Source organism: Danaus plexippus, chromosome 17, assembly GCF_018135715.1.
Source record: "Danaus plexippus chromosome 17, MEX_DaPlex, whole genome shotgun sequence".
Taxonomy (NCBI): domain Eukaryota; kingdom Metazoa; phylum Arthropoda; class Insecta; order Lepidoptera; family Nymphalidae; genus Danaus; species Danaus plexippus.
The window spans coordinates 5,664,308-5,674,457 of NC_083548.1; the positions used below are offsets into that span (position 1 = coordinate 5,664,308).

Below are 10,150 nucleotides of genomic sequence, written 5' to 3' on the forward strand. Positions count from 1 at the left end.
CGCCTGTAATGTGGACTAGAGATCATTTAATCTTCATTTATCGGTTCGCGCGGTTGTAGAACGGCGCGTGCGCACTCGTTCAAATTTTAACATATATACCTACATCGATAGAATGGGTGGAAATTATTCTACCATGGACCCGATGGACGTACCAGTCCCCGATTTAAAACTTTTATTCCAAAGAGACGGCTATTTAAGACCATATGAACGTGAAATTCGACGACGGTAAGTGTGAATTATTATTTTATATGATAAAACATCACTAAAAATTAAATTTATTTACAATATAAGCGTTTCTCTGCGGCAAAATTATTCCTATTTGAGGTTAACTTGTTTACTAAAATGACATCTCAAAGCGTAAAGCGCTTTTTTATTTTATGTTGAAACCATGAGCAAATGTGTTTTTTATCAATAAACTAAAAATATGTCTCGTTAAAGTTTTAAGCAAATAAATATGTTTTATGATTTCTTAAATCTATTATAGTATTATTTTACTATTCAAAAAGTGATATTCTTGTTTACAATGTGTGTAGCGCTTACCATGTTTCAAGCGATGAAGGTGTCCATTTCAATGTCAAACTTAAGGTCGTTCGTATAAAATCAGCACACAAAATATCCTTAATAATCATATAATATAATATAAATTATTGATTTAGTAAGGTATTGTTTTTATAGGAATTTTGAATAAAATCGCATTAATATCTACTCTATAGGAGAACTAATGAACTTTTTAGTTATATTTTTTGTCACCCTTCATTAAACTGTCATTATAAATTGAAAGGTAATACATATATATCTATATGCATAGGTATATATACAGTTAAAATTATATATAATTCATTCTTTCGCTTTAACTTCTATTTATAATTCAAAGACGATAACGTATGCTAGTTTGCTTTGCTAGTTTAGTTTGATACCACTAACTTAGTTAAATATTGATAAAACAACTTTAATTTAGGAATAATTTGAGTTTAATCTAATTTAATTTAATGGTTTAAAAGTTACCAACAATATTGTGTCTAATATTTACTAATGTTAAATATTAGAAAAGTTTTGAAATGTTTTTCATGATTTGTACAGTTATTAATTATTTTGTTTTAAATTCAAATATGTACAAAGAAATCTAAAAATCGATTAATCACCAGTCCCACGTTTATTTGAAGATGTTTATTTTGCATTTATTACAAGTGAAATTATAGGATTAGTAATTATTATTAAAAGTCTTGGTTAATTACGCAAATTTGTTTGCTTCTTATAACAAGTAAATTATTTTTATGAACATTGTGTCAGGTTGGAATTCTAGAAAATAAGAACATTAAAATTGGAAACTACTCTTTTTTTCTCATAATTCTTGAAGATTCAAGCAAGATTTACTTATATAACATCAAGAAATAAAGATACTTACTAGTAGATTTTATATGAAAGAGATGTAAATTGACAGAAAGTTAGAGTTTTTTGAGATTGCTATACATTACTATTTCTGCATCTATTCACTACTTCTAAGTTCTAACTGTAACCACCCATCGTAAAAGTATTAAGTGATGTCATAATTTCCAGTTTCGCCTGCTTCCAAGATCTGTGGGATAAGATAGAGTCATGGGAGGGTGGCGTGGAAGGTTTCACTACCGGTTACCGTTATTATGGACCACAGTTCTGCGTCGACGGATCAGTGGTGTGGAGAGAATGGGCTCCTGGAGCACACTCGCTTCATCTTCAGGGCGACTTCAGTATGTATAAGAGAATATTAAGAATTCAACTCCCTTTTTACAATTAATATTACAAGTTATATATTGCCGAATAAATTGATATCGCTGGATTTATCAGTTTGTGGGATTATAGTTTTTATTTTATTTAGATGGTTGGAACCCAAAGAGTCATCCGTTCAGGAAGCTGGAATATGGAAAGTGGGAGCTTTATATACCTGGAAATGAGGATGAATCGTGTCCTATCAAGCATTTGAGTCGAGTCCAGCTCATTGTTAACGAACACCTGTACCGAGTGTCTCCCTGGGCGAGTTACGTTAAGCCATACGAAGGATTCACTTACCAACAATTCATTTACAAGCCGGAGCAGGTAAGTTATAAGTAAATCAGCAAACTACCAATGCCTTAATGACTTGGGTCCCATAATTTATTCACATAAAATATAATAACTTTTTTCTTTTAATATCTCTTCAATTATTCTGCTTAAAATTAACACTATTTCATCATTATTGACATATGATTTTTTCAGCCATACCAGTTCAAGCACAGGAAAGTTAAGAGGCCAGCGTCGTTACGCATCTATGAGTGCCACGTGGGGATCGCTACCAACGAGGGAAGAGTTGGCACTTACCTGGAGTTCAAGGACAATGTGCTACCAAGGATTAAAGATTTAGGTAAATTTAGTATTATTATGTATTTTACGTCCAAAATCTTATGGCGCTCTGGATAATTGAGACATTACTATTATTATTTCCAGGCTACAACGCTATACAGTTGATGGCTATAATGGAACATGCCTACTACGCCTCTTTCGGATATCAGGTCACAAGCTTTTTTGCAGCCAGCAGGTGAATTATACATTTTTATTAAATAAAATCAAAGTGACATAAAATTAATACAATTCTAATATATTCCTATCATCCATTTTATTGCTAAAACAGTTAAATACAATTATCCCTAAAAACATGTAATAGAGGCGACAGAATACTGTTTCTATCAAACCTCCCAGTGAGTTCAGCCTATACTAGTTTATTCGTCATCTCATCTCCGTCACTCATATATTTTTTTGGTTCCAACCAGTCGATATGGAACCCCCTGTGAGTTAAAGCAGTTGATCGACCGTGCCCACGAGCTCGGTATCTACGTGCTATTAGACGTCGTCCACTCCCACGCCTCCAAGAACACGTTGGATGGTCTCAACGAGTTCGACGGCACCAACTCCTGCTACTTCCACGACGGCGCCAGAGGAACCCACTCGCTCTGGGACAGCAGATTGTTCAACTATTCCGAGTAAGTGTCGTATAATGAGGCTTATTGAAGTCTCGTATTTTGTTTGTGGCCCAAATGGTAGGAATAATTTCTGTCTGTCACAGGACGGAGGTGCTACGTTTCCTACTTTCTAACCTGAGATGGTATCAAGAGGAATATCAGTTTGACGGATTCAGGTGTGTGTTTAATTTGGTATTATGAACCGAAAGCTAGCGTTATCCTCATTTAATGGTTATATCCATGTCAGGTTTGATGGCGTGACGTCAATGTTGTACCACAGTCGTGGTATTGGGGAAGGCTTCTCTGGAAATTATGACGAGTACTATGGATTGAACGTGGACACGGAGGCGCTCGTCTACCTGATGGTGGCCAACGAGCTCGTGCACTCCATAGACAGCCAGGCCATAACTATAGCCGAGGTACGTGTAATGGAATCTTCTGGATTAATGAAATTAATGAATTTAACTCTTAATATAAATAATAATAACAATATTCCTTATTGCACGACCTCAGAGTCGCGCGAAACAAAGACTTTAAAGAAAAAAAAGTCAACAAAAATAATAATTTTAATATAATTAACGCTATATTTACATATATTTTGAAATTACACAGAATGTAAGTTATTTTAAACATTATTGCAGGATGTATCAGGAATGCCGGCCTCCGGGCGACCTGTTCGTGAAGGCGGTACGGGCTTTGACTACCGCCTGGGTATGGCCATCCCGGACATGTGGATCAAGTTGCTGAAGGAGGAACGCGACGAGGACTGGAAGATGGGGCACATCGTCCACACCCTCACCAACAGACGGTGGATGGAGGGGACTGTCGCTTACGCCGAAAGCCATGACCAGGTTAGTTAGATCTATGTAAATATAGTAATTTGTTGGCCATGTAGATCAACTGTCAGTAGATATATATGAATAGTCATAACCAAGTTATTCTGATCCATGAATGACTAGGAAGTTGTATGTAGTTATATATCAGTGATAAATGGCGGGATTACAAAGCTGCATAATCTTTTGAAAGATATTTTAAGAAGACTATTCATGCAACTACTTACGTATATTTCTAAAAGCAAGCTGTTATTTTAAAGAACAAAACATTATTATATTCAATGAAAATCTAGCCTCATAGAGTCTCCATAGTGCTGAAGTGTGTTTTATTGTCACGAAGGCTCTGGTCGGGGACAAGACGATCGCGTTCTGGTTGATGGACGCCGCCATGTACACCCACATGAGTACCCTGAGCGAGCCCAACCCGGTCATCGAGCGAGGACTCGCTCTACACTGCATGATACGACTCATCACCAACGCGCTCGGAGGAGAGGCCTACCTCAATTTCATTGGTGAGTTATGGCGTTGTAACTCTAAGAGAATACTGTGGTGTGATAATTTTTATTTGTATTAAGTTATTGACGAAAAAAAACTTCCTTAAATTATTGTTAAACTCGCTAGGTTTTTAGATTTAGAAGTTAATTATGGGTCGACTGAGTTTTTATTATAAATATCAATCAAGATGGAGAATTCCAGAACTTTAAAAATACGTCATAGACTATTAACCAACCGAGAAGCCTCATGCACAATGCAACTGTCACATTTAATAACGAAACCGTATTCCTAATTTAAATCAATATTTAGATTTTCGAACAAACTTTTCAGTTGACTGGATTTTTTTTCTACGTACTAACGTAAAAAATAATGTTCTCAGTTTTTGTCATTCATGTTTTTCTATTAATTATCTTTCAGGTAACGAATTCGGACACCCCGAATGGTTGGATTTCCCTCGAGCTGGCAACAATTCCTCGTACCACTACGCCAGGAGACAGTGGCATCTCGTTGACGACCAGCTTCTCAAGTACAAATATCTGAACGAATTCGATAAAGACATGCACGCCTTGGAGAACAAATACGGATGGCTCGCTTCAAATCCGGTGAGTATTCCTACAGAACAATAACTATCGCATATTTTTCCCACATTTTTGTTCCAGACCCAATAGACATTGTATAAAACTCTCTTTTCAATAATAAATGGTGTCAATTCAGAAAATTCTTTTTTGGGAACTAATATTTTACATATATTCACCGGTATAGCTTACGATCAACGATTCTAAAGATATATAAACAATGCTAAAGGCATACATTCGTACCGTAGAGCCGTTTGAAAGAAACGCAATAGCAACATTTCCGTTCTCTGCCAGGCGTACGTGTCGTGTAAGCATGAAGGCGACAAAGTGATAGCGTTCGAGCGCGCGGGGCTGCTGTTCGTCTTCAACTTCCATCCCAACCAAAGCTTCACGGACTACCGCGTTGGCGTCGACGTCGCTGGAAAATATCAGGTACATACAAATAAAATATCTAATCTACGACTAACTATATTCTTTATAAGTTTCTGCGTCCAGAAATTTACATAATGACTTCTGAGTATAACGCCAAAGTGAAAAACATAACGAAAAGTACCGAAGACCGAATGTTTTGAAGTGATAACTTCTTATGGGAGGATAAACCGCTTCGTAACGTAACGCGTAACTGCGCCACTAAGTCCGGTTTCCCTTCTTCATACGTATACGGCATCGGTCTTGCACTTGTGCGGCGAAAGTATTTCGAGTAATAATAAATTTATTCGTAAACAGATTATCGATTTTATTTAAGTCAAGTTACCACCGCCGTCGAGCGTCCCGAGACGCACAATTTTTTCTTTATAATTATTTGTGGCAGACAAATCTCCAAATAGATTCTTTAGTTTTACTCCTTTACTTAAATATAATGGTTTTATATTTTTATTTCAGGCTGTATTGTGTTCGGATAGTAAGAAATACGGCGGTTTCGGTCGTGTGGAGCCGGATGGGGAATACCATCTCACTCAGAACATGCCCTGGGGTGACAGAAAGGATTCCGTTCAGGTATTAGACATAAAACAGTGACGAATAAGAGAAACAATCGTAGTTTTTATTATTTTTTCTGAAATTCAACGCAAAATTACATGCAAATATGAATCAATATGTTGTATTAATCCGTTTAGTAAGCTTATTATATTTTTCTTTTATAAAAATTCGTTTTTGCAATGGCAATACTGATAATACATATAGTTTTATTAATACTCTTTTTTTACAGCTCTACATCCCGTGCCGTACAGCTCTAGTTTACGCTCGATGTGAATGAATTTTGTGCTAAATAAAAATATCTTGCCAGATGCAAATATATATTTGGAAATTATATTTTTTGTTGGTGACTGCTAAGTAGATCTTAAGTGTTAATGTTACTCATAGTTGGTCAATATGATTAACTTTATTCAAAAATTGTTTTATAACAAGTAAAAGTGCTCAATTAATTAAGGTGCATTTTACAAAACAGCATACATAGCTGTCTTTTCTTATTATAAATTAATTAAGAGCTTTTTTTCATATTGCAACTTTGTTACATAACCAACACAAAATTACTAAGAGGTTTTCGTAGAGTATGAAAAAGAAAATCTAAAATTATTGTTAAGTAGATACAATTGTGTATCGGTTTTGTACTATTAGATGTTTACTTTTATTATAGATATCATGAATTTATATAAAACGGCAGTGCTTGTATAATAAAACTGTTATATTCGGCAATAGCCTATTTATTTATAAAGGAACACCAATAAGTAGATTATTCTTAGGAGTACACGACAGTGGTTTTAGTCTTGATAGCGTTACCGTATAGCCGTGTTCCTCGGCTAACCTGGCTCGATCAGAATCAATAACCGCCATACATCTCGCTCCTCTTACTGTGAGCGGATGTTCCTTGTGCGTTTGATCAGCGGTGTGACCGATGCATAAATATTGTTCAATACTCATTCTTTTAAATGCAGCACTTCTCGGATACACCAGCCTGTCAGTAGCGTGAATGGAACCATAGCAGCAGGGACATAACACAAACTTAGCTTTGGAACTCAAACATTTGTCCAAAACCAAATCACTGGCTATTCCGCATGCATGTAATGCAATGCCAATATCAAATTTTCCGATAAAGAAATCCAAATTGCATTGGAAAAAGTAAACATTCCTTAGTCCCATTTTGTGAACTCTTTCTCTAGCTCTTAATAAAGACTGCTCTTTATTTTCAAGTAAAATTACTGTGCATTTTGGCAAGAGATGTGCAATCAGTATACCCAAATGACCGCTACCACTGCAAAAGTCAACAATATGATCCCCATCCTTTGCCATAGCTAGCACAGCAAGGGTTAGATTCTGTAGTTGCTGTGATTTCCGTTCCACTCGTTCATCAGGCAAATGCCCGGCCTCAGGATTTGCACCATCTGGTATGTCGTCCCAGTCAAATGTTTTTTCAAATTCTAAATTACTCATAAGTAGTTCCATACCCTCTACTAAAACATTTAATGCTTTCTCTATGTCGTCAGGTTTGGTAAACAATCTTTTTTTAGGGTTGTGTCTTTTAGGATCTGACTTATATAGACTAACATCCTCTACATCTGGAAAATCAATTTGGCTGATTTCAAGCGGCTGAATTTGAATTGTGCTTAAGAAGTTATACAAATCATCAACTTCTTTTACATTTTTCACATTTAGTAGCCATTTATGTGAAAGTGGTAATAAGGATTGGAAAAGTTTTTCTCCAAAGAACTTTAAAACAATGTAGTATGAAGGTAGTAATACCAAATCAGCTAAAGTAAAAAATGGTCCCTCAGCATATTGGTGATGTATATCAAGATCTTCTCTCCCGAGGCACTTAACCTTTGTTTGATCTTCCTTTACATTTGATTTCCAATTCCGCTGCTTTGAAATTCTAGAATCTTTTTGTGATTTCATTTTTTGGAATTTGTCAACATGTTCTATACTTTTAGAATTATCCTTGCTCAAATCATTAGCTACTTTAAATATGTTGTGAATTCTCACAGGTTTATTCAAATGATTTTCAAACCTCACTAAACTTTTTGGTACCTCCCTTAAGCTAGTTATGTTAAATAACTCTTTGACTGTGTTGATAAGTTCTACTTCACAAAATTTTGTCCATATAGATACTTCATTGGGAGCTTGTAGGCAACCTCTACGAAAGGCAAGTAGACCTTCCTCATATTCATGACAGGTACGAGGACTCAATCTGAACTTACATATATGTCTACACACCGCACACAAACCAGTTATAATAGTATCATCATAAAAAGCAACAGGGTATATACACGATTTAACTTGCCATGGTACAATTTTCAAATCTACAAAATCTATATTTTCACAAATAATTTCAACCAAGCCTGACTCTGGTGTGTTTTTATTATGTACAAAATACAATTGTATATCAGATACACAGAATTTATATACCGAATAAGTTATTAAGGACTCTAAAGATATTTTTATTCTATTTCTTGGATAATAATCCTCTGGAGACGTAGAGGTTTCTAAATAAATTGCATTTTTCATTGTACGTAAGTTTATTAAACGAATTAAGAATATAAAATATGTGTACAAAATTTTCGTAGGTTATTTTTGCGTATAAATAAATTTAAACTAACATCACACACTTCACACTTCATAGACTAACAGTGTGGTAACCTGCGTAAAATCGTTACACTAAATTGTCATATAGTATTAGCAGGATGGACTTAGAATCGGCAAATATCATCTCGTATTGACATTTTATAGGTTTTGTAGTAAAAATTATTCCCTTCAAGTACCATTGAATTTATTTAGTGTGTTAATGTGGCCATATCAAGTTATCTCTATATTTTACAGTTACTAGTTAGTCCTTGTATCTGGTGCAGTTACAGCTAAATTAACGTTCTGGTCTATAACTGGTAGTTTTTTAGAATATTGTATTAATATCTAAAATTATGCATACGTATTAATTAATTATGCATATGTATTAATTTAAAGGACCATTTATATTGTGAATTTGATTTTACTTTGCAAAAATAACTTACTAAAGTAATATTTGTTATTCTCGTAATTACTTTACTAATATTTCATACATTTTTGTTGTTGAGGATTCTAACGCATTTTACTAAACTTTGCAAAGAGATTTTTTTTTTAAATTTTAGTATACGACTCTGCAGCATAGAGCATTTTGTTGTATTAAATGACTTCACAGTCATATTTTTTTATTTTTACAGATATACTTTTATTCTTTTACAACAATATTACTAAAAAAATGTTTTATATCAATTAAGAATAAAGAGAATGTACGACTATATATTTTATGTATATTTATAAAATATATTATTATTATTATTATAAACAATTTGTTGCCCAACTTAAAAATAAAAAGTGCTCATACTTTTGACAAACGACACCAACAATTGATTTTTGATTTTGACATTATTGCAAACATGAAAGAAAAGAGGGTCTAGTATGAAATTAATATACAATTTGGGTGCCATAAATAGTTTTCTCCTTTTTTAATAATTTCACATAGTAAAGAATCATTGAAATTTTTATGAAAAAAGAACGACGGTCTTCAAAAACAGATAATTACAATGTTGGAAATAATTAATGGATTTTTGCTCACATATTTTGTCACACTTTGTACCCTCAGCACACTCATTCCAGTTTTGGTTAAGCCTGTACGTATACTGTTTTATAAAATGAAAAATTATTTTCACAACGTCACTGTTCCCGCTCATAATTGTGCTATTTTCAGATTGCGGCATGTTTTGTTAGACCGTCAAAAGACGAAAGACGTTTATTATCAGAAATCGTCAAATTAAAATCCGATCAGGTGAAGATATCAATGAAAGATGAATTTGCAGCTTATTCCAAGTTACAGCGTAAATTAAACAAGCTTGAAACAGAATTAAAGGACAGTTCTCAAGTACGCTTAAGCAGAAGTTTGGCTATAAAAGGTTCAATAAATATCTTCTTACAAGTAGTGATAGCAGTTGTCATTGTAATATCCGTTATTTGGTTCAGACGCGAGCCGATTGTGGCTCTTAGAGGGGACCTGTTTCCGCTTAGCACTATATTGAGTTATCCAAGTGATGTGCCAAATGCTATTTCTACTCATGTCTGGTTTGTTATATCAAAGGTTTCTGTTGGATCGTTATTAAAACCAATTGTTAATTAAGAAAATAATAAAAATTATAAAATATATTTTCCTTTTTCTATAGATATGCATCATGTTTTTTATATTATAACTTCATATTTATATCAAAGTAAATAACTCGTATCAAAGTCCATCACAATTTACAACAAATGTATC

At 34.1% G+C, this 10,150-nt stretch overlaps 3 protein-coding genes across 3 annotated transcripts; 2 read left to right on the forward strand and 1 right to left on the reverse strand.

Annotated features, from left to right (window-relative positions):
* Positions 1–21: 21 nt before the first annotated feature.
* Positions 22–6,570, forward strand: LOC116771106 (1,4-alpha-glucan-branching enzyme). Its single transcript, XM_032662817.2, has 14 exons — positions 22–225; positions 1,558–1,727; positions 1,856–2,073; positions 2,233–2,377; positions 2,461–2,551; positions 2,784–2,993; positions 3,077–3,148; positions 3,220–3,391; positions 3,614–3,823; positions 4,146–4,317; positions 4,718–4,902; positions 5,170–5,307; positions 5,758–5,871; positions 6,083–6,570. Exons 1-14 carry the CDS (start codon positions 113–115, stop codon positions 6,128–6,130), a joined length of 2,058 nt encoding a protein of 685 aa, XP_032518708.1. The 5' UTR covers positions 22–112; the 3' UTR covers positions 6,131–6,570.
* LOC116771107 (glutathione S-transferase C-terminal domain-containing protein homolog) lies at positions 6,146–8,712 on the reverse strand. The gene has a single exon (XM_032662818.2). The coding sequence runs from the start codon at positions 8,374–8,376 to the stop codon at positions 6,583–6,585; it is 1,794 nt and encodes a 597-aa protein (XP_032518709.2). The 5' UTR covers positions 8,377–8,712; the 3' UTR covers positions 6,146–6,582.
* Positions 8,713–9,257: 545 nt separating this feature from the next.
* LOC116771102 (guided entry of tail-anchored proteins factor 1-like) lies at positions 9,258–10,041 on the forward strand. Its single transcript, XM_032662812.2, has 2 exons — positions 9,258–9,515; positions 9,593–10,041. The coding sequence occupies exons 1-2, from the start codon at positions 9,429–9,431 to the stop codon at positions 10,013–10,015; spliced, it is 510 nt and encodes a 169-aa protein (XP_032518703.1). The 5' UTR covers positions 9,258–9,428; the 3' UTR covers positions 10,016–10,041.
* The last annotated feature ends 109 nt before the right edge of the window (positions 10,042–10,150 follow it).